The sequence below is a fragment of the Eschrichtius robustus genome, chromosome 2 (genome assembly GCF_028021215.1).
Source record: "Eschrichtius robustus isolate mEscRob2 chromosome 2, mEscRob2.pri, whole genome shotgun sequence".
Taxonomy (NCBI): Eukaryota; Metazoa; Chordata; class Mammalia; order Artiodactyla; family Eschrichtiidae; genus Eschrichtius; species Eschrichtius robustus.
This window is the reverse complement of record NC_090825.1, coordinates 89,628,563-89,654,445: the sequence shown is the minus strand read 5'-3', so window position 1 is coordinate 89,654,445 and position 25,883 is coordinate 89,628,563. Positions and strand designations below refer to the sequence as shown.

General features: G+C 35.5%; 1 protein-coding gene across 1 annotated transcript in view; it reads right to left on the bottom strand.

The window, feature by feature from the left end:
• MAN2A1 (mannosidase alpha class 2A member 1) overlaps positions 1-25,883 on the bottom strand; it is a 160,711-nt gene that overhangs the window by 48,385 nt on the left and 86,443 nt on the right. The window contains exons 10-12 of the mRNA XM_068535712.1: positions 24,938-25,120; positions 19,388-19,502; positions 18,578-18,645 (exon numbers count right to left, since the gene is read on the bottom strand). Coding sequence (XP_068391813.1) covers positions 18,578-18,645; positions 19,388-19,502; positions 24,938-25,120 — 366 coding nt within the window. The remainder of the gene's footprint in view (positions 1-18,577; positions 18,646-19,387; positions 19,503-24,937; positions 25,121-25,883) is intronic.

Genomic DNA, 25,883 nt, shown 5'->3' with positions numbered 1-25,883 from the left:
TAATTCCACTGTAAATGTGGTTCTGTCCTTGAAGATTCTAATGAGGAGGAGTATATTTAGAATTTCCTCACCCCTTTTGTAGAAATGATTCATGTCATGTTAAGAAAGACAACTGTGGCATTCCAGGTCCTCTCTCTGAGGCAAATCTAATCAGTGCCTACTATGAACAAAAGACTAGGACCACTCGGACTTCCTTCTTGGACTGGACGTAGGGCAGAATGAAAGTAAGATGCCTCTTGGTGAGACTGACGCTGGAGCTACCACTTACAGAGTGCTTCCTGTATGCCGGGGTTCAGTCCTCAGGCCTATAATCTATGAGGCACAGCCTTTCATCCTTCAGTGGACAGATAGGAGAGCTGAGGTTCAGGGAGGTTAGGTATGTTGCCGGGGCGCAAGCAGCTACAAGTGCCACAATGGGCTTAGAACTCAGTCCTACCCCTATTACCAGCTTCTTCACCATCCTAACCACTTTATTCACAGGCCAAGCTTATAACGACCATTTTGACAACTGCGGTTTCCTGTGGAGATTCCCTTAGTTCCTAATTCACTTGAGAAGAACTTTGTCTTCACTGATGCCAAAGATCCCCACAGACCTTCTATCTTCAGGAAGCTCAGGATGAACAAAGAGCTATTTACATTTCAGTACATTATATCTGTGAAAGAAAATTTATAAACTGGAACGCTGGCATAGAAAATATCTTGTAACACATGCTGAAAGAGTTTATCTTATGACCTCACTGCATGAGGAAAGCAAAAACAATATTCAGAAAAACCATTTAAAAAATACTACATACATTTATGGCTGTGTAAAGAAGACGGAAATGAAAAATATTTGCAAGTCCCCTGTAAGTGCAGTTTAAAACCAATTAAGCGAACACCAGGTTATATGAAAAGTAATCGTAACTTCATGTGCCTAGTGTAGTACCTGGCATGGGATAACATTCAATAAATAGTTGATGAATGAGTAACACACAAAAATCCCAGTAGGAGAATTTATCATTTGTGAATAATACCTGCTAGTGTGGAGCTTTATGGTTTTATCAAATCATTTTCATTTTGATTATTTTAATTCCTTAAAAAATAGCATCGACAAGCTATGCAATTAACCCCTTTGCAAAGATGGGGGAAATGACAGATCCAAGATCACAGAGACAGTTAAGAACAAAGCAAAGAGTAGAGCTCAGTCTGCCCAATTCCTAGTCAATGACAGCACGTTAAAAAATTCAAACAATATATTCATCTTCTCTGAGTAGCCTCAGTAGTGGAGCATCATCTAAAGAAGAGCAGTAACCTTTGTACAGTATTCTGAATACGAAAATACATGGTTTTATATGTTTACAAAAATTGCACTCTCTAGATATGAACTTTTCATATAGTCTACCTAGTTTTCTAGGTTTAAAACATCATGCTTACCATATTAGCCATCAGGAAAAAAAATTAAGCTATGGAAAACAAAGGGAGCCTTTCTGAGATACATTAGATCTTCAAAAATCATGATTAGTTCTGTGAGTCCTTAGCTCTGGAGTCAGATACATTCAAGTTCAAAAACCCACTATAGCACTTAGAATTTGAGAGGCTTTGGACACGCGATTTCATTTCTTCAAGCCTTAATATCTTTATCTACAAAATCAGGAGACGAGATTGCAATTAGGGTTAAATGATAGAATGTTTGGAAAATCACAGAGCTCAGAGCTCAGACCTGGCACAAAGTAGAATCTCAACAGCAATTAAATCTCTCCTTTCCTTTATAAGACCCTCCTGGTGTCCTGACCAGATACCCTGGTACATGAGTCACACGAATGGTGGAATGAATGTTTTAATTAACTCAGGTCACTGAGCTGCCTTATATGCTTTCTTATGTAAGGCATATATAAACCTAAATGAAAGAAATTAACAAAACCACACATGTTATAACACAGATACCTTGAAACAAGAGTTCACATAATATGGGGGGGGGGGTGGAGATAAATAAAGAGATGCACAGAATCTACACACGTACAAAGTAACCACATGGCATGTGGCTAAATTAAAAGGCAGAAAAAAAAAAAAAGGACAGAGAGAAGGACTCCTCCTGGTACGTGTAGTTATAAACTTATGAATGTGACTACATAGTCCCTGTTCTGAATATCTATAGTCTAGAAGGGGAGAAAGAGAAATTGTTGAGTTCAATATAATAGGGTAGGTAACAATACAAAAGTATGTACAGTGTGTCTTGTGATACACACAAAAAGATGGCAGTCAGGATGATTAAGAATTAATCAGGAGAGCATTCAAAATAGAACATTAATTAATACAAAAGGAGCAAAATGTATATACAGAAGTTGACAGAACTTTAATGAGGGACATAAAAATGAATGAATGAAGAAACATACTTTTCTAGGTGAGAAAACTAAAATACTGCAAAATATACAACTCTCCTAAAATTAATTCATGAATCTTATGCACTGCCAACCAAAATCCCACTGAAATCCTTTTATTGGGAGAAAGGGAGCAAAACAATCCTATGATACATCTACAGTAATAGATGGGCAAGATAAATGGTTAAACAAATGCATTAAAACAATATGCCAACACTGATTCTAGATGAATTAAAAAATTTAAAAACAGAAAAAATGATACAAAATCAGTAAGAAAAATAAATATAAAATTTGTGGAACAAATTCTCTTTTTAACCATAACAGAAAAATACAGCAAAGCAAAAGATGGCAGATTTGATAACAAAAAGAACATTAGGACATTAGAACATTTTCTATATTAAAAAATATTCTATATTAACATTTTCTATATTAAAAAATAAGATTAAAGAATAAAAAAATAAAAGGAGATCAAATTTGGGAAATTTGTAAAGTGCTCCTACAAATCAATAGAAATATAAACACTCAAGTGGAAAAAATGAGCATTTTTCTTTCACCAAATTGAAGTTGAAAAATAAACGATGCTTCCACTTCCAGGAGAGATGAAGTAGTTGACAAGAGCTCTCACTTCTATGGGCCAACTAGAAAAACCGGATAAAATACAGTAATCATCTGCTTGAAGGCAACAGAGAACTGCTGAGGAGAAAAAGAACTGCAGAGAACAGAGCTGCCTTCTCTAGCCATTTTCACCCTGGGCTGTGCCAATTCTCAGCACGAGAAAGGCTGAGTTCCCTGCAAAGCCCAGAACAAAGCCTAGAGAAGTTTCACTGTGGTGGCAAAGAGGCTAAAAGGCACTTGGTGAGGATGTAGAAAGATTCAAGTGCACAGTTGGCTTTCTCATCAGTCCATGTGCCAAACACTGGGAGCTGCACAGAAAAGGAGGCTTAAAATCTAAACAGAAAGCTTCTAAAAAGTAGAGCAGAGACATATCATGAGGTTTTAGAACCCACCAGGGAATAGGGCCTACAGAATATACCAGGCTATTAGTTGAAAACTTAATGAGCTAGATGAAGAAGACATTGAGAGAATTAGCCTCAATTTAGCACAGCCCTTGATTGGAGTAAGAGTGAACACTCTCTAGAAGATAGTTTCTAGGGCCTATAAAATTTTTCTACGCAATGTCTAGCACTTAATATAAAAAGCTGAGACATCTGCAAAGACAGAGAGCCACATGGTTAAACAACAAAGAGAAGAATTAGAACCACACATGATCTGGATATTGGCGTTAACTGATAAGCCTTTAAAATGATAATTACTATGTCCAAGGAAAGAGGAAAACATGAATACAGTAGATGAAAAGATAAAGAATTCCACCACAGGAACTGAATACGTCAAAAATTAACTGAATGAAATTCTAGAAGGATAAATATTTGAAATTAAGAACTCACCAGATATGTTTAACAACAGAGTAGATTAAGCAGAAGAGAAGTTAAATGGTTAACAGAGATACTTCCTCTAGGTTCCGGGATTTTTAGTGAACATCCTGCAACTACTTTTTAGACATCTAGACATAAAACACTATTCTACAAAAAGTATGTATTTTTAAAATAATCAGAAAAATACAACTACAAAAACATGCAACTTTTTAAAAGGTCAGGGACAGATAGCCAAGTAAAAGTAGGGAAATACATCCTAGGTAGAGTGACCATAAGAATAAAGGCACAGATATATAAAGAAAAAAAGGACATTATTTTCAGGACATACAGCTCGTTCAATATCACTAGAATCTACATAGTAAAGCGCATGTCTAAAATGCCAATATATGGAGCTAGAAAGAGAGATAAATCTCAAATCACAGTGAGGAGTGAGGTGTCTTTTAAGTCATTACAAATTGCTAAAAACCTTATTATATGGGGTATGGGGAGTGACTTGAAGGTTTAACATGGTCAGATTCATTTTTAATAGGTACTTCTAGTTGCCAGGTAGAGGAAGGATTTAAGGAGTCAAGACTCAAAGGAGGAAGACCAAGGAAATATTACAACAGCCAAGGTAGAAAAGGTGAAAACCTAAGTTACAGGAGTGGTAGAAATACAAAAGGAGGAACAAGTCTGAGAAACAGGTAGGAATTCTTATTAATAGGATTTTTTGGATTCCTTAGAGGATGCATAAGCCAGAAGGAAAAGTCTGTAATTCCTGTTTTGCAGTTACGGTGGCATAGATATGGTAGCGCCACTAACCAAGACTGAACCCCTAAGGATGGGTGGAAGACATATCAAGATGAAGGTGATAAATCCAGTATCAGACCTCTCGAATTTGAGGTACCTGAGGGACATCTACATAGATTTATCTTGATGTTCTTGAATTAATTATCCTACTCATCCACTAGAAATACACTGGTTTCCAGGTATGGTAGGCAGAATAATTCTGCCCCCCCCACCCCCCAAGGATGTCCACATCCTAATCCCCAGAACCTATGAATATGTTACCTTACATAGCAAAAGAGACTTTGCAGATGTGATTAAATTAAGGGTCTTGGGATAGGGAGATTTCCTGGATTATCCAAGTGGGCCCAATATAATCACAAGGTCCTTATAAGAGAGAGACTGGGAAGTCTAACAGAGAAGGTGGCCACGTGACAACAGAAGCAAGAGGTTGGAATGTGTGTGGAAGGGGCCACAGGCCAAGCAATGCAGGTGACCATTAGAAGATGAAACAGGCAAAGGATCAGATTTTTCCCTCAGAGCCTCCAGGAGGAACAAGCCCTGCCAATACTGTCAGCCCAGTGAAACTGATTTTCTACTCTGACCTCCGAAACTGCAGATAATAAATTTGTGTTTTTTTTGAGAGACTAAGTTCGTGGTTATTTGGTACAGCAGCACTAGGAAACTGATACACCAGGTTATACTATTCCTCTTGAAAATGAGGGCCAACTTCCGGTTTCACATCACAAAGACCACCATACACAGAAAAGAAACTCTTGAATGCTGGAAAAGGGGGCAGGGGTGGGGGTGGGCGAAGGGCAATGAGAAGAGCTTGGGGTCCTTGGAACTGGGCCCAAGCAAAGACTGAAGTAAGTGTGTCTAGCCCTCTGACCTGCTCTCTCATGGAGGACTTCCTCATACTTTCTCATCCGCTGGCTACAAGGTCTGACGTGCCCAAATTCACATTGTCCCTGTGCAAGTGCCCACAGATAACAATAAGGAAAAAGCAGAGGAGAAAACCCCCAGACTTGCACTTCGTAAAAAGCAAATGATTGACAGTCCCTTACAATGACCAAGGTGGTTATTTTTAACCTTTTAAAATTCTACTTATCTTCTAATCTTTGAACGCCTTATACAGACACCATTCACTGAAGAAATGCACATACGCACAAGATTTTTCATATAAGTTCCAAGGCCTCCCAGTTTAAAAACATTTCTATTCCTATAAGATAGGCCTTCTTAAATAGGCAAACATTTAGCTGTTTTCCCACAAAAACCTCTCTAGAAACTATACAATAACAATCTCACTTATCTTCGACGACTAGATACGGGAATTTATATTTGCAAGAGGAAAAATAAAACATGACATTTTATGGAAGCTTCTAATTGATTGTGTAACATATATTATTTGGCCTCATTTAAGAAGAAGAAAAATTCAACACTAAAGAACAGAACACAATTTCATTTCAGCAATCAAAATTAGGATTGCACTTGAATATAGTAGTACATAAATGTTATCTGAATTTCCTAACACATGAAAGTTTATTTCAACATTTTTTTCTACATTTAGGAGAAATAAATTAAAATTCATGGGCAAAACTTTTATAAATCTATCATCCCATGAAAGTCATTCACCCAAGGGCAAGATTCAAAAGGAAAGTAAACAAGTGTACTGCAGGGTGATCGAATCTAGTGTGAAGATGCCCTTTATGAAACAGTAAGATGATAGTAGCACCTAAAGCTGCTGTTGTCAACTAAGGTTTTGATTTCTGAAAATACCTTACAAAATCCAAGAACTCCATTAAATATTACTGAGAAGAGTTCTTAGTTTAGATGAAAAGTATGCAATTATTAAGAAAATATTCTAGAAAGCTCTATGTTAGAAGACATTACTTTGTGTAGAGAATTATGTTTGTTTATAATACTAATAGGCAAAGCAGTAAATCAAAAATAAAATTTTATATTATTAAAGGGATTTTTTTGCTACTTTTAACTCAAAGTAAATTTGACTTGGTAAGTGGCAGAGAGTTTTCCAGATGTTAATAGTAACAACAACAACAATAACGGTAATAACAAACAGCTAGCACTAATGAGCCTTTAGAACAGTGTCTAGCATATAGCATGTGCTGTACTTGAATTAACTCCTTTCAGCTTCACAACCAACTTATCAAGTTCTAAAATCATGCCCACTTTATAGATGTGTAGAGTGGCTTGGTATCCGGCTCCTGGTTCACAGCCATTTAAATGGTAGAGCCAGGATTCAAATTCAAGCAGTCAGGCTTTAAGGCATCTTGGAGGTAGGGTAGGTGGCCTTGCTCTTCTCCAGTGGGTAAGGGACTCGGGGTATATGTGCTAGAAGCACAGAGTCCCACCAGAGTTCCATTTCCCCAAGTCTCTCTGAACTCTGCTTCATCAGAGGGCTCCACCTCCACCCTAGCAAAGAGCCCTCACTCTGAAAGCCCCCAACCAGCTGTAGTGGCAGGACTGGGGTAAGGGGTTTTCTCTGAGGTGATGAAACTGAGGCTACTTATCAAAGCTGCTCTAATAACAACACAAGCTGTTCTCTCAGTAGTTCTTACTTTATGTAAGAGGCAGTGGGAGAGGAATTGTTACATTACAGGTCTTCATTTTGCAATAGTGGTGATATTTTGGAAAATAGTTTCCTTATCCTATGTCCCAGTTACTGAACAAACTTGGTTATTTTCCAGAGTTGAGTTTTCTACCCCCAAACTTCCTTTCCCAGTGTTCATCCAAATGAATGCTTTATGAATGATTTGTGTTGTAACAGACAAAAAAACTAAATGTCAGTTGGATGTAATCCTGGGGATTATCTACTTTAGCCCCCTCTCTCCCAAGACATATTGCAAATGGAACTAACGTTTCAAAAAAAGAAGGCTGGTTAGTGACAGAGGTGGGACCAGAATGAGCCCTCTGACTCTCAGTCCAAGGCTCCCTTCACAACACTGTGCTCTTCCCAGGCATCTGACAGTGAGATCTGCCCAAAGCTCAATGGTATAGAAGCAAAAGAGTATCATAAATGTTCAAATTTATAGCTGCAAATGCAACTCAATACTATAAATTAAAATCTTAACCCTCAAAAGTAGAACTACATATTTCAGGCTTTCCTACATTGAGAAAAGCATTTCTAAAAGCATAAATAAAACCACAACCAAAGTAGAATCAACATGTAATTTTATAACTTTTTTAAACAAAATAAGGTTGAAAAATCTTGCAACTATTCCCAGTGCATAAGAGAAAATAGCAAGTCAATGAAAAGGATAACTATTCTTTTCCAACTATTCTAAAGTTTTTGATACTAAAGCAATAAAAAGAAACAGACACAAAAATTGTACATAATTTGGCTGACCCCAAGAGTCTTGTCACCAATTAAGATGCTTTCACTCTGAGAGTTTTGCCTAAAACAAAAATACCATCTGTTTCACCTAAAACATTAAGATGTTCTATTTTCTTGTCAATTCAGAAATCACATCTGTAGCCATTTTCTGAAAAGACAGCAAAAGACATTATATTTATGGGTGACTGCATAAGGAATGATGTTCAATCAAAATGTAATTTTCATCTACTAGAAGAAAATTTCATTTCTCCAATGACTATAACGCCATAACTTTGGAGGAATACATAGTACATAAACAGGCTGATTTTTACACATAAAAAGATCTTAAAAGTTAATGCAGTAAAATAAGGCTATTTTGTTGCGAAAGACAAAAATGGCAAATACGTTTGTATTCACTTTGACAACTGAAAACCTATCTTGTGTGAGGCTTTCAGGTGAAGAGAAAACAACTTTTTATTGGTGCAACATCTCTTCATGCTAGTGAGCCATCATGTAAGAGGTAAAAATATGAAAACAACAAAAACACAAACCACTCTCTCTTTTCAAAACACTTTTACACAACATCAGTTCTGGGAAAGACACCCTACAATCCAGTGAACCGACTGAAGAAGATACAAAACACTAGAAAAAACATCACTCACAGAGAAGGCAAACACCATGTCACAAGGGATAAAGAACACGTTTTGAAGAAAAACACACAAGCCATCCAAACACCTATAGTACTTTGAGTATACATTAAGTACCTACAAAATATCAAAATCTAAAACCCAAGTATGTTTTAGTTTGAAAAGTACCCCAATTTCACATTTAATTTTCTTGCCTAAAAAAAATAAAGCTACTCTTCAAATAAGGATGAAATAAATAAGTCCAAAGGCTCTATTTAAAATGTTTCTTTTACCACAAAGTTGTGAAGTGTTCTGAAGTCCAAGATGGGCTTGAAGCCCTCCCTGACTTTTTCAGGATCAGGATACCTTCACTAAAATCCTTTTCCTTGTTCCTCTTGTAGTGCACGGTTTATTAATCTGCATTCAGAAGGAAAAAAAATCTGGTTCAGAAGAATGGAAGACTTTGAAATATGCCGCATCACTTCAGTCTGTGCTCTGAACTGCTCTGAGTTAATGAGCTTTGTGTTAGCAATTTCAGAAGACATGATGGACACTGGGAGGAAGAGAAGAGAGAGGACAGAGAACTAAGTGTGCACAAAACTAGAAAAAATAAGGAATCGCTCTCACATACTCGTCAATTCTCCCCAACCCAATACATATCACTCAAGAAATCATTCATATGCCAGATATTTAATTTACTTTAACACTTTCACAGTGTATGACATAACTCCAACTAATGGGGGAAAAACTTGGGTGCTACAAGCAATAACACAGAACAGAATCACTCAAACTTTGCATTATCTGGCAGATACACCAAAACTAATGCCCGCTCTTCTTTGACACTATTTCATCTCCTTTACAAGATTTTTCTTGGATTCTACAAAGTTACTTATTTCCAAATATCTCAATTGGAAATTATTATAGTCCTTCCTAGACTGTAGGTGGTGGTCCCCATGCTAACTCTGCCTTCATATTGTAAGGTATCAAAATAACATCATAATCCTACATACAGAGGCACATATTACTGTTCTCCATCTTCTGCACTTTCTTGATTGTGGTCCTTGATGGAGTAATTGTAAGATGTTATAAGCAATGTGCAAAAGTCACTTTAATTTCATTAGACAAACCACACAACTTAAACACCCTGTGTAAACTTAATTCACTGTATAATAATCTGACAACAATAAACTAGAACCACACAGCTAGTTAAGAAAGTTTGATTTAAAGTATAAAAAATAAAAAGGCGATTAAAACATAGACTAACCAGGAAATTTAGCAGGTGTTCACTGAACATGTAACTACTTTGCCATTGCTTTTAAACAAATAAACCTTAAAACAATCATTTAAAATGCAGTCTGTTCAACCACTTCCACAAATGAAATCTAAATCTAATAAATCTAAAATAATTTTGTACCTAGGAACAAAAATCACAGCAGACTAATTATAAGGGCCTGGGAAGAACCTGCACTTTTCAAGTTTATGTAAAATTGATGAAAAGAATGGTTTAAGATACCATACCCTGAAAACACTAAGGAGACAAATTCCACATTGTGACTCTTTAACTTTTTGAGAATTCAGAAGAGTTTTTTAAAAAAATATTTTCTGGTCTCTGTAATAAATTAAGAGATAAGTTGTTCTTCTCAGTCTTCATGTTACCCTAATTTTCATCATTTTGCAGAGATTTTTCACGTGTTTCCTATGATAACTTTCCATTTACTTATCCTCATAGAAATAGATATCCAACACAAGAGGGAGGAGATATGGGGATATATGTATATGTATAGCTGATTCACTTTGTTATAAAGCAGAAACTAACACACCACTGTAAAGCAATTATACTCCAATAAAGATGTTAAAAAAAAAAAGAAATAGACATCCATCCAGCCCCTGTGTATGAGAAAGGTATCTCTTGGTCTTTATTGTGGTATTGCTTGAAGTTCACCTCTTATTTAGAATTAGTTATTTGACAAATATTTGTTGAGCATCTACAATGTACCAGGTATTTGCTAGGGGATTCAAAAGAACAAGAGCTAATATTTTAGCAAGGGAAATGCACAACCAGAAATAAAGGAAATAATCAGTTTGTTAATAATGTCTGAAGGATGTAAAGAAGATGCAGTAATGGAGAAAAGAATGAGTGAAAAATAGGTTCACATGCATAGATGCAGCCTGACTGCAAGTTCCCAAAAGGCTACTGTCCAAGGGGGCTACTGTCTGTAGCATTCGGTCTTCTACACCAGCTTTGCTGCTCTGAGGGCTTCTTTCCTCAACAAACAATATCAGGTACTCTTCTGGCCCATGCCACTACCAACAGCGATTTCCTTGAGTGGATACTGCCCTAGATCAATGCTCTGTCATCAGTTCCCCATTTGCTCCTGCCTATTTTATTTCTGGCAGATTCAGTCTCCAAATTGTTTGTAAAATAGAGACACAGTGAAAGCCATCAATGTGATTAAAGTTGGCAATAGATCCATTAACTGAAAGAGTTAAAGCTGACTTGAAAGTAAAAATTAAAGTAGGACATCTTTAAGATGCATGTATGTATACGTGTGTGTGTGTGTATGTATATATATATATACTTTACCATAAAACATACAAATGTGTATCATGTCCCAGTCTACTGATGTAAGAGCAAAGCTTCTGCTTTGATTATGGGACCACTAATTGGCATTCTGTGTCATATTTTCTGCATAACCATACATATGATAAATTATCTGTGGTTTCTAGCTTCGTTTTTCTAAAGTAGAACAAGAACTTAAACACTTAAAAATATAAAGCAATCTGAGTGCAGATTGCTTCTATACCTTTACAATTTCTTCCCAAATCTTTTGTAGTCATCTCATCAGTATTTATCAGTGACTCACCTTTATTGAAAATTTCCAAAGCACTCAACTTTATATTAAAACAAAATCTTTTTGCTTAATTCATCAGTTTAATAAAAATCAAATTATGAGAGAAAAATAACAAGAAAAACTGATTTGGGAATAAGTGATTGATTGGTGGTAATCACACAACTCAACTGAAATACTGGAGAGAGAGAAGTGTGCCAGCCTGCTAGCTAGTAGTCGATTAGCAACAAGGTCAGGGTGCCATGGGCACAGAAAAGAAATGTAGAGTATCAGTTGATCCAGCTGGTCAATTAAGTAGAGGTTTTTTAATAGAGATCTTAGGCAAAGAGGATGAAAAGTAAAGAATAGCGACCTATCTAGCTATAAAAAGTAGCACCTTCCTTGTAGAAAAACATTTGTCCATTTTTCTTGTTGGTAAAGTACCAGAATTTCAAAGCCTTGGGGGCAGACATTATGGAAAGGCAAAGGAATCAATCTCCACACCTGCTTTCAGAGACCTGCATGGTGTCTTTATTTCTAACTGTTTATCATTGGTCAGTGACTAACTGCGTTTCTTAGTCCAGTTCGATCAGTGTTGCAGTTTGAGGTTATCTTAGATTGTGGCAATAGGGTGACTGTCAAACCAAGGTTTTGCTGTTCCTCTGATTGTTGTCATCTTCCATGCTTTCATGAGTTTTAATAAAAAATTGAGAGAGTCAGTCTCAGGGTTCCTAGTCAGCCATCATATAAAATGGAAGTGTCAACATTTTAAAAAAAAACATGTAATAGGTGTTATTTCATCTAAGTCAATGTGAGGTTGAAAGAGTATTTCAGGATACTGATATAATAAAATATATAGAAATATAATAAATATAATAAAATAAATAGAAATAATAAGGGTGGGGAGAATAGTGTGGGAAGGGTGGAGTCTTTCCTCCTACTCTCTCCACAAAGATCCTTCTATTTCCCTGAAAAATCAGGTAAAAAGCAAACCAGTGAATGACTGACTTAGAATGGCAAACTCCAGACAAGGTTATTTATTTTGCTTGCCAGACATGACTGTTCGTTCCAAAACTAGTTCCAACCACTAAGCAAAGAAGTTTTAACATAAAATTAACTAATGTACCATGGGGAAGGGATCTCCATTTCCCTAAGAAACTTTTGGTTGTTTAAATAATATACTATATTCCACTCAGTCTTCTGGGTAAAACATCCCCTCTAAAAACATTCCAGATTACAAACAGGCTGAAACGTGTTTCTGGATAATCAGAGAACTGGTCAATATACATCTTAAAAACAGTCATAATTACTAAAACACAACTCAGATGGAATGTAGATGAAAATACACAAATATCCTTCACAAGCAATTAATATTTAAACAGAAAAGTATCTCAGAGAAGAGCTTAGGAACTCATCCTTTAAGTCCAGTAATGACTATTAACTCATAAATGGACTATGCAATTAATACCCAGATAGACCTAGACTAGAATAGCTCAGTTTTTTTGAGTCTCCGATACTGTCAGTTAATAATTCCCCCATTAAAAGAGAAGTTCTAAACTAGTTTTCTCAGGAAAGGACATTTGGGCTGCTCTCAGAATAACAGAACCTCTGGAGGGTACAGTGTCAAATCCTAGTCAAATCATGTATTCTATTATCACCTTGAATTCTCTTGGTATAATTTTAAAATGCAACCCACCATTTTCAAGGAAAAAAAAAAAAAGAAGCTCAATCTTCTTGACTGTATCCATTTATTTTTCTGCTAACTAATGTGAAGACACTTCTATACTAGCTTTCTAGTACATGATAAGACTTGAGCTTGAACATTACAATCCATGAGAAACAAGCACAGTCCTTACACTAATTATCACTGCTAATGCTTTTCCATCTCCCCCAAAGAAAAATAGTGAATATTCCAAACAATAAAAATGAGGCTGTGAACTTGGTTTCTTCACTTAAAACTTATGTTTAAATAACTGGTAGAGATGTTAGATACTTTCTTACTTACATTCTGACTTGGTATAAAAATAGGTTGATGACATAGTGACCAACCAGAAAATGCTCTAAAGCCTTGAATCCCATCACACTAGTAGATAATTACTACCAGAAGAACTGTCTCTGAGAACAATATTAAAAATACAAAATGTAGAATCAGGCAAATACTCTTATGTCAACAACAATAAAAAAAAGTCTTATGATCTGATAAGGCAACTCATTCAGGTATTTGGGAGTATGTTTTGAATCCACTCATTCTGAAGAGCCCCCAAGAATGCAACCCCAACAATGTTCATTCTACAAGAATGCAATGATGCTGAGATGCAACCCCAAATTTTTCAAGTCTCATAGTATGAAACTCTGAAATCTCAAATGAGCAGTTGTCTAAATGCTGAGCAAATTCAAAGCTATATTGAATTACTGCTTATTTTTACTTGTATTAGTATTTAGTGGATTGGAAGTCTTCTGCCACTCAACCTACAAATATTAGATGAAAGAATCAATGGGGGAGAATATATACCAGGATACCACCTTTTCACATAGAATATGGTTCACATAGAATGTGAACCATATTCTATGCATATCTGGTGTCTGAAGTTTAATATTCTCTTCAAGCAATAATAAAATATATTACAACAAATCTTTATAAAATTCTTACTATGTTGAATATCATACCATAGGCATAGTGGTGGACATAAATGACAGAAATAATTCGTACCCTCGAGGAGTTTACAGTCTAGTGGGATTAACTTCAAATAATTATACTGGCAGAAATAAGCCAAAAACAATTCCCAGCCAGATGGCTGAGCCGTGTTGGACCTGATTTAGATGAAAAATTGGGGCCACTATCATAATGGGATGAGATCTTGGGCATCTTGGGAGGAGGGTGAGTTTATTTTATTTTGCACATGGGAGGTATGTGAATTGTGGTGGTCAGTGGTGAACTGTGGTAGATAGTCCCCAGAGGTGACTGCCATCATTCCCTGTGCTTCCTGCACACGCTCCTCACATCAAGTAATGGAGAATTATTCCCCTCTCTTATATCCTAGATGGCCTTAGTGACTTGCTTGACTAGTAGAATGTAGTGAAAATGACCTTCTAGGACTTTCGAGTCTAGGTCCTAAGAAGCCTTGCTGTTTCTAGCCAGGTAACTTTTTCAGAGTTCTGCTTTGGGTAGATTCCTCAGATAACTACATAAATTATAGTTAATAATTTAGGCACAGAGAAAGGCCTTGGGGCAAGAAGCCATTGCAGTAGTTCAAGCAAAACCTAAAGGATGGCTTAAAACCAAAGTAACAGAAAGAGAGGAGAGGATGGATGTCAGCGATGAGTAAAGCTAAAATCCAAAAGACTCTACAATTGATGATACTTAAGGAATGAGAAAAGACAGAAGTCAAAGTGTTTTCTGGGGTTACAGAACCTAGACAGCTAAAAAGAAAATGATGCTCACCATCAAGATTAGAATCCAAAAGAAAAGCATATATGGAGAAAAACAGAGGAAATTAAATTAGAGGGGCAGGGAGGTCATCCAACAAACGAATGGCAATACCCCAAGTGAATGGGTTATCGAGTGCCTTTTCTGGAGTTCTGTCCTTTTTATATCTGGCTGATACTCCGAAGTCACCTAAGCCTAGAAAACATTGACTTCATTTGTGTCTCCACATGGTTAATGGTTTCTTTTCAAATTAATCCCTTCTTTTTCTAGCCAAAAGAAAGAGATGTAGGATTCCTTACCAATAAATACCTTGCTAAAAATTAATAGCATTTAAAGGTAAATTTGTAATTGTGGTTTGAATAAATTACTCTCAAACTAAAAACGTATCTATTACTTGAAAAGTTAAACTTTCAGATTTACAGACGCAATCTCGATGTAACTTTGATTACATACTTGGTGGCATTTCAAATTATCTACCATTAAAAAAAAGTTCCTTTATACCTTGTCAAACCACGTGACTTACAGACCCGTGCTGTGGCAACATTTAATCCTGTCCTGCCTGAACAGATGGAATACTGAAAGAAGACTGAAATCTCTTCGCCTGTCTCAGATTTTACCTTGCATCCTCAGTGTTCTCCAAGTCCCTAATCTTGTAAGTCTTTGTATTAAGTGTCCTTACAGTTGGTTCCCTTAGGCAATGGTGAATGTAGAGAAACAGAAACATCTTTGTACGTTTAAGGATTATTTAAGGCTAGACAATTTATGACTTGTCCAGGGTGCCCTAACTTTTAAATTTAATCACATCTGCTTTCTATACAAAGGCTAAGAATGTATTCACTATACAGCTCACATAACCTTGTGAACTAAATTAGGCACACTGACATGTACTATGTCACTTTCAGCAGATCATGGACTACTTTTTAAATACTCACAAACTAAATTTTGTTAGGTTATAACTGTAATGTTGCCAACAGCATGATCAAATTCATTTACATGTATTATTTAACTGTATGGGTTTAGACCAGTGTTTCTCAACCTTTTTTTATTACAACCTCCTTCAAGATTCTTTTCAGACATTTTTTCCTAATCATCCCTCTACACAATTTTAATGCTACACATAAAATGTTTATCTGTTACGTACTATTATCTGCTGTATCTGTGCTTTGCATATTAAAAAGAATAAGTTTTTTTCAAACCCTCCCCCCACCCCCGCCAAGAACCAATTCTTAGCCTCCTAGGGAAGACATCTCCCTATTGAGAATGCATGTGTTATTTAGATTAATAATATGTTGTTCAAATAAGAATTATTCTTATACGCAAAGTAAAGCTGAGCCTTAGAGCATCACAGAAGACTCACAAAGAATAGAAGACTGAGTCATGGCCACTCTTTTGAAACTGCCAATTTAAAGACTGAGAAGTACAGACAATTATTTAACTTTCGGTACCTGCGAAATAAAACTATCAAAGGCTTGCATTTTAAAGGCCATCATCAGTCCTCCATTCTTCACTGATTTTACTGAAAGATAAATAACTCAGAAAATTTGTGGCTAACAAGTAAAAAATAGATTTTAAAACCAAAACTATAAGTGGTTTTATTCATGAGGTTCTAAAGTTCAAAAAGGACAATAAAGATAAAAATAGGAATCTGACAGTCCTAAGTATTCCCAATTCACCGAACTACGGAAACAGGAGCATTGACATTTGGTAGAAAAGAAGTCTGAAGATATAATATTAAAATGAAGAACACTATTTAAATACAAACTGTTTAAAAGGAAATATCAAAAAGTGACTGCTTTCCTAATAGATTCAAAAAGCCTATTTATATTTATCTTTAATTAAAATTCTTCAATATTAAAAGCTCAAAAATATATCTGTCCTGGGGGCTTCCCTGGTGGCGCAGTGGTTGAGAATCTGCCTGCCAATGCAGGGGACACGGGTTTGCGCCCTGGTCTGGGAAGATCCCACATGCCGCGGAGCAGCTAGGCCCGTGAGCCACAACTACTGAGCCTGCGCGCCTGGAGCCTGTGCTCCGCAACAAGAGAGGCCACGATAGTGAGAGGCCCGCGCACTGCGATGAAGAGTGGCCCCCACTCGCCGCAACTAGAGAAAGCCCTCGCACAGAAACGAAGACCCAACATAGCAATCAATCAATCAATCAATAAATAAATCTTTAAAAAAAAAAAAAATATATATATATATATATCTGTCCTTAATTAGTAGACCTCTATCTCCTAACTTTCTTCCTCTGGCATAAGTAAGGCTGAATTATCACTTACGTCTGGCTAAGGCAAGGACAGATCACAGAGCATAATGAGTCCTCTGACTCATTATGGCCCCATCCACACTGCATCCCACCCACCTTAACATGTACCCACAGGAAGACTAATGGGCTGGGGATGGAGCATGAATTACTTATAGCAAGCATAAGTCATTCTTAGAGTCAGCAAAAAAGAAGATCTTCCCCCACCAAAATAGAAAAAGCTAAAAAAGGTAATAGATAAGAGGATTATGCCGAAAGCCAAATAGATTTACTGACACCACAGTTTACTAGGGACACAATATATAAAGAACGCCCATACAATCCAAAATTCATCAAAACATTACTTATTTTAAGACAAAGAAAATGTTTTGTAATTTTACAACTGATTTTTCTTTCAATATCATTATCCTTTCACCCTAACTATGGCCTGGCAACATGAAAGCTTTAAGATAAGACTTCAGCAAGACTAAACTTAAGACTTAAACTTTCTTTTCAAATTAATCTCTTCTTTTTTCCAGCCAAATGAGATGTAGGATTTCTTCAGTATTACTTTAGTGATACTTTAGTATTATTAAAATATACTTATCCTTCCTGTTCTAAGGTGTGACCTATATATGCTTTAAGTTTCTACTTACTGAAGTTTAGTCAGCTAAGGCTCTAGTCTATGTTTAACTGAAATCTCAACTTTATTAACAATTATAAAATTTCTGTAATAACTTTGATTCCATTTATTTTAAAATAATTTTAATAAAGTGTAAAATCACGAATTACACTTTACAATTACTCTTTTATTCTACAATTTATAACAGGTGATACTCAATTTCTCAATTTAGGTAGTAAAAAGTTATATTACAAAACTACACTGTGTATCTGGGTACACTGGGTACTGACTGATTGATATTTGCTCATTAAAAATGGATAACTTGGTTAAATAACTGTCAATAAAAACATAAAATGTTTCTTTGTAAATCAGAGGCAGCCATCAATTAAATGCCCCATTTTTAGGTCGACTGAACACCTTTCCCATTTACTTAAACATAAATCAACAGTGCGAAAATAAGGCAGTTTTACAAGCACAATGACAGTTATCTAGTAAATAATTTACAGTGGGAACCCTTATCTTCTAATAGTAATTACGTCTCTTCTTTCATTTAAAAATACAGGATCAGAGATTAATGAAAACAAGGTAAGTAAACAAAAAGGGAATCAAGAAAGAACATACTCTAAAATTAATCAATATTATAAATATAAGGTAATTTTTATAATAAAGCTACATATTTACCATCCAACATCAAGTATCTGTAAGAAATATTGTTATAATAGCTTATTCAGCTAACAATTACCAAACACCGTGTTAGCTATTAGCATTGAATACAACACAGTCATGGGAGAAAATCCATTTCTTCAGAACAACTGTTTCAAATTCGTAAGTTGATTAAATGAAATACTGCCTTACGATATATGCTGAGTCCAGAACAAAATCATGAAAACCCCAAAAAGTTAAGTCATAGAAGTGGTCAAAGTTTATGAGAAATTATGCTATTTACCTTGGCTCCGCACTCAGACTTATTACATTTTTTTGTGGCAGAGAACTTTGTGTTCTTTGTTTCAAATCCTATAAAAATGAACAGAAATTTTTATTTTACTTTTAAAACTTGTTTCAAAATTAGCTATGTAATAGTACCTTAAAAAAACATGAAAAGGGCACAGTAGGAAAAAAAACAAAACCTCTTTCCAGCTACAGGAAGTCCATCATAGTTCAAAACAAATAAATCTTGTGTTTGTGCGCATGTATTGTGTATTTAGATTTCAAGTACAGCACGTTACGGGGACTAGAGTCCATAATGAGCAGTTCTAACTAGGAATCAAATAAATCAGAATTCTAGAGACAATCCTGCAAAAAGTTTTACTATGTTACTTTTGTGTCATATGTTTCATATCTTTAAAAAATGTAAGTCTGTTTATTGCATTTTTACTTTAATATGAAAACATATGATCAAGGAGCTTCTAATTAAAGCTAAGGAAAATAACAATTATAACGTCCAGTTACCTTACGATATCACCTTAAGTGTTCTAAAAGCCTGTATGCTTTACATACCTTGAAATAAGTTCATTATTTTATTTTTCATGCTTAGATTTAGTGAGAATAAAATACACACCATAAATCAAATAGAGTCACACTTATGGGAAAGAACACACAGGTAATTTATATACAGTGATACAAATTCTTTCAAATAATGTAAAAAGAAATAATTATATTTCAATGTCTCTTTTTATTAAGCTTCTCACTCCCTTTTCCAACCCAAGAACAAAAGGATCACACATTTTTATTATGAAAATAGAAGATATCAACTAACCATTTCTAGGAAGGTATCAAAAGAGTAAGAGTCGTACGAGCGTTTGTCCTTCAAAATAAGCAGCAGTGCAGAATGTCCAATTATCTTCTTTAAATTCATCAATGAATGAAAGAGTCTGTGAACCAAAAATTTTACTAGTCTGAGAAGTAATTCAAAAATCTCTATGCTGTATAAAAAATAAATAAAATAAAATTCCAAAAAAAAAATCTCTATACAATATTTTCCTAGAGAACAGACTTGTGGTTGCCAAGGGGGAAGGGGGTGGGGGAGGGTTGGATTGGGAGTTTGGGATTAGTCAGATGCAAACTATTATACATAGAGTAGGTAAACAACAAGGTCCTACTGTATAGCGCATGGATCTATATACAATATCCTGTGATTAAACCATAATGGAAAAGAATATGAAAATATACATATCTGTGTATAACTGAATTACTGCTGTACAGTAGAAATTAACACAACATTGTACATCAACTATACTTTAATAAAAACATTTTTAAAAATCTGTATACAATATTTTCAGTTTCTTTAATTATGGCCAAACCACTATCGCCTTCATCCTGTATTCGAAGTGAAACCTGTAATAAACCTATGATGAATTGGCTCTCCTTTTTTACCCTGAATGAAGTACTTAGATAAAAAAAAGTTAATCAGAAGGTATCACTGATAAGGATTCATTTAAAATAAGAAAACTTTCTGGACACATCTGAAACACATAAACTTATTCAAACTACTTATATTCTACATGAATATCATACCAAATAATAACAATAGCCAGCATGATCACCCTAATAGCTCTAAGGCGTTCTACCAAAAAGCAATGATTTGATACTTTACTTTAGAAAAATCTTTAACAAGCACTGAAATAATGACAAAAGAACACATGAGATTAACTCTCATTCACAAAAAAATTCAATCAGTATACACATTTCAAAGAATTTAAATTCCTGAAGAATTCAAATAGATACTTTGTGAATTTAGTTTCATGTTCTTGTTCAAAAGAACTAGAGAAAAAAAAGTATTTCACAGATGCAGATAATGAAATTGTCTTTGTCCTTATTATATTACTTTGTCATTGAAATTCTTAACTGTATTCAAATTGTATAATTATGTCTGAGGAGCCAAAGGGATGCTTATGAATCAACTGTTTCAAGATCAATTCTGGAATAGAATCTCGGTACATTACCAGCTATTGGTGAAGCACTACACATAGGGAAAAAACTTGCCTTTTTTCCAAGTTTAATCTTACTTTTTAAAGCTTTAGAGAGCAGGCACCTCTAAGTAAACTCATATTGGAGAAATCTGTAGAGAAACTTTGCTAATCATGTTTTCAATCAACCATTAGAATGAATCTATTTTGTTCATAGAGTGATTATATTATTTTCCCCAACACAGGAAGCAATTTTGTATCTATGTGTTAAAAACATTTTTGTTGGCATGCAACAACAAAAAAATTGCAAAAGAATTAGATAAAAATAACTTCTTTTTTCCAGAGCATTAAGATTAACTTCAGGGCTTCCCTGGTGGCGCAGTGGTTGAGAATTTGCCTGCCAATGCAGGGCACACGGGTTCGAGTCCTGGTCTGGGAAGATCCCACATGCCACGGAGCAACTGGGCCCGTGAGCCACAATTACTGAGCCTGCACGTCTGGAGCCTGTGCTCCGCAACAAGAGAGGCCGCGATAGTGAGAGGCCCGCGCATCGCGATGAAGAGTGGCCCCCACTTGCCACAACTAGAGAAAGCCCTCGCACAGAAACAAAGACCCAACACAGCCATAAATAAAATAAATACATAAAATTTGAGAAAAGAAAATGCTCCCTATTTAAAAAAAAAAAAAAAAAAAAGAGGGAAAGCAATATTTAAAAAAAAAAAAAAAAGATTAACTTCAAAGATGTAAGCGATCATGATCAATAAGTTATGAATTAAATGCATTTACATAGTAAATCTGTAACCATAGTATTAAAATCTTATGGATTTAAGTTCAGACCATCATCCAGCTAAATTTCTCAGTCTATTCAAATGTTTTACTAAATAGTAGTAAGTGTCCTCACCAGACTAAAAGACCATATACATGAATGAATACAATTCAGTCAGAAAAACAACTCCTTCAATCTAAGTTTATTTTTATTATCTACATGGCTATCTTTATGAGGTTGTCTGAACATGCAGAATAAGTCATGTTCTCCATCAGCTAAAACTTTATATGTGTTACAGTGTATTAAAGAGTCCTAATTAAACTGAGTGAATGTCACGAATCAATGTTCGTGTCCTAAAGGCACACACGCAGTCTTCTTATCAGATGACCGCTAAGGACAGGCACGTTTCCCAAACACTTTCTCAGTATGTATAAAGCTATTTTATTGAAAACAAAACAAAGTTAAACACAGTAAATAAGTTTGGGGAAAACTGGGTAAAACAAAATTTTACATGTTTCAACATTTCATCAACGTGGTATTTCTCAGAGCCTCTAATTTCCTAACCTGCCCTTATCCTATTATGAAACAGTTCAGGAAACGTCACTTTGGAATCACAGTTTTCTAGTTTGCTACCTATTCCTGCAGTCTAAAGGAGACGTTATCATGCCTGTTATTCAACAGTTTGATCTACATGTTAGGAGCCTCATTCTTACCCTCTGTTCATTTTCTTCTCCTACCTATCTTTATTACAACTTAGCAATTGGCAGAATTCTTAATCTTTTTGTAACTGACCTCATTACCATTCCTTCTTCACACAGCCCCATTAACCACTTTTAAGCTGAACATCCACATAGACACTGCCCAGTCTAATTCATTTTTTATGCCATGATTAGAATTAACATCCAAATATGCCATGATGTATGCTTGCTCTCCAGTTTGTAATTACATAAACATTCAATCTACTGTTGACAGCATGACACTAAGAGTCACCCTTAAACGGCAGAAGAGAGAGCTAAAAGGGCCTGGAGCCCTGATGGCATTGTGGAACTGTCACACCTGAACCAGTGACCTGCAGACTTCTTTCACATGGCCTAAAAATAAGCAGGATAGGATTAATTCTGTTTCGAGTTGCTATTACTAGCAGCCAAAGGCAGCCCCTAACTCATACACTTGTTCACTGGGACATTTCTGCCAATATCTGAATAAAAAGTAGTCAACAATCCAAGGACAAGAGACCACCCAATACTAGCTGCCTCTTTATTTATAATTCTCTAACTTGTGTTTTGAAATTTCCTACTTAAAATGTCTGTGCTAATGACCTGATAATTGTTTATGACTTTTCAATGAAGTGTGAAGTGCTCACAAAGCAAATTTACAAATGTCAAGTACAACTTGAGAATAATTGTGTCTTTTTTCTCTGAGATGCAATTTTGTATGGGGATGCTTTTATAAGCTAAAAGCAACACCAAACATATGGAGGAACTAATGACAGGCCTTTTGGAGAGGTTATGAGACAGAAAATGTTCTGTAGCAAAAACCCAATGACCTGTACCCAAATTTCTTTCAATATCGCAGCCAGAGAGATAGCAAGTAGGCAGTGGAGGAGGATGACTTCTCTATTTCCTCTTAGGAGCTCTGCTCTGGTCTGATTCCCAGCAGCCTCACTTTTAAACTCTCAATAAACCAAGAAGACAGGAACAGGTGAAAAAGAAAAATGGAGTATCTGACCTTAGTTTCAAAAATGCTTTCTGTGGAAGAAATAACATCATTATCATCCAATGAGTATTTTCTACTTTAAGTCCATCTCAATCTCAATAGATGGATGCCAAATACATTTGCCATAAGAAAACTGAGAAGATATTCAAGGTACTACCTTGAATATATTTTTTAAAGACTCAAGTCAACTAATGAAACCTCAAGAATACTTTCTTCCCAAGTTTCGTGAAAGGCAGTCAAAATACTGTAACTAAAAATTTAATTAACCCTCATTACAATTAGTAGTATCAGCTGTGGATCAATTTTTTAATAATGACTTTATGTGCTATGTACACTTTCCACATATGAGAATACCTATAAAAGAGATTCACTTTTTAAATCTATAATCAGAGCATATTTTTAATGATTTAAAAATAATTTCAAAGCATAATCTGGAAGAAATACTAACCTAAGCTACAGTGAAACAATAGGCAAAACTCCTCCCCCAGTGTGGGAATCTCCTCTGCATTGATCCTAACGAATGGCAGCCTCAACTCTGGTATGATGATGGAAATCTCACTATCACAAAAGGTAAGCTTATTGGGAAGCACTGTTTACAAAGCCCTCTGCTATTCTGAGCCAAAGGCTGTACTCATTGTTTCTGATCTGCAATATGAAAATAACTGAGTTCTACTCCGTCATTCATCTGACAGACCATCCAAGAGCTAAAGACGGCTTTGATATCAACACCCAGGCCATCGCTTTTCATCCCAATTCCTTATATCGTCCATATATGACAAGGTTTCTAGGTTCTTCTACTTCCTGGCTATTCTTCTAGGCTTACACTTTTTTGTCAATGCCCCTATCAAAAAATGAGGTATCCAAGAACAAATGGATATGAAATAGGATGAAATTAAATGGCTGTATAATGAAGTGGAGCTCGTTATCTCCCTGGATTATAACTATGATTTACTTGATACCAAATTCTTGGTCAAGAAGTAACCTCAATTACCACACTGTACTTGGGGAAAAGTGGGATCGGTTTTATAATAATGTTTTACTACTCCATTTACAGAAATGCACTACAATAAAAAGTTGGGGGCTTCCCTGGTGGCGCAGTGGTTGGGAATCTGCCTGCTAACGCAGGGGACGCGGGTTCGAGCCCTGGTCTGGGAAGATCCCACATGCCGCGGAGCGGCTGGGCCCGTGAGCCACAACTACTGAGCCTGCGCGTCTGGAGCCTGTGCCCCGCAACGGGAGGGGCCGCGATAGTGAGAGGCCCGCGCACCGCGATGAAGAGCGGTCCCCGCACCGCGACGAAGAGTGGCCCCCGCTTGCCGCAACTGGAGAGAGCCCTCGCACGAACCGAAGACCCAACACAGCCAATCAATCAATCAATCAATCAATCAATCAATAAATAAATAAATAAATAAATAAATAAATAAATAAATAAATAAATAAATAAATAAATAAAGTAGCTATAAAATTAAAAAAAAAAAAAAAAAAAGTTGGGACAATAAATAAATAAATAAATAAATAAATAAATAAATAAATAAATAAATAAATAAATAAATAAAGTAGCTATAAAATTAAAAAAAAAAAAAAAAAAAAAAAAAAAAGTTGGGACAGCCAGTACTTTGTCAACAGATTTCTTGAAAAACTGGTGACTCTGAAAATTGGTGGGTTTTCTACAGCAAACCTTATTAAGGGATATAATTATTAAAAACTTCATCAAAACATAAGCATTTTGGGCTGTCAGCATAACTGAAAATGTTTTCTTGGTGTGACACGTGTATCTTTGAAATTGGTTTGATTTAGTGTGTTTTACTTCAATAAAAATTCAGTATTACAATTAAAAAGGACACTTCATCAAAAGATAAAAGCTTATGACCTGAAATTTTAAAAGATTTTGTTTTAAGTCCACTTTTCAATATATTACCTGGTACCATAATCCACAACCACCCAATCTTTTGCAGTTCCTGTGATAGCATCATGATGTTGAAATAGTCCCAAATTCCTTCTTGCTTCTGTCAGCATCATATAATGGGATGATGAAAGAAATTTACTTATCTTGTATTGCTGAGCTTGTTTCAGGGCGAAATAGTAAAGAATTTCAGCAGCCCTAATTGCATAAAACAGTCATTAATTTTTATTTCAAAACAAACATTTTAGTTTACTACCTAAAATAGGTGGCACTGATACATTTTCAAATGTGGTTTTTTTCAAATCCATGATTTCAGTACAATCAATTTATAAGACAGATATTGATAATAAACATTTCTATAAAACCACAAAGGTATCCACCTAATACAACTAAATTCTCATCAAAGAACACCATGTCTCAGTGATGTAAGGAAGAGAAACCAGTAACTGTTGGCAGAAAGATATGTCCATTTACATATAACATAGTAAAAAAAAATCTCAAAGCAGTAAGAACTGGATATACCATGAACTTCATCACCAGAAAGCCATTTACTCTCACATAGGTACATTAAGAGGAGAGGTGGTGGGGAAATGCATGGCCACATGAGTGTTAAGACTAACAGTAAAGGAGAAGAAGAAAATGATGGCCAGACAGCTCAGAGACAAGAGTTAGTCTAAGTGTTGAATGATAACATACAACAACTATAGAGAATTTAACAATAGAAACTGAAAGATGATAAATCTTATGCCGTCTTCTCTTAGTATTTTAAAGTAAAGAATAAAAATACTTTAGCTTAAGGACAGTTTTGAGCAATAATATGGGGGTTTATAATTTTCATCTTTAATGTTTTTCATCTGAGGACATGGTTCAAGATGGGTTTCTTAAAAAGAGACATGCCTTGATGGAGTGAAAAACATAAGATTCTTTACCACAAATGTGTTAAGATGATGGAGAGAAAAAT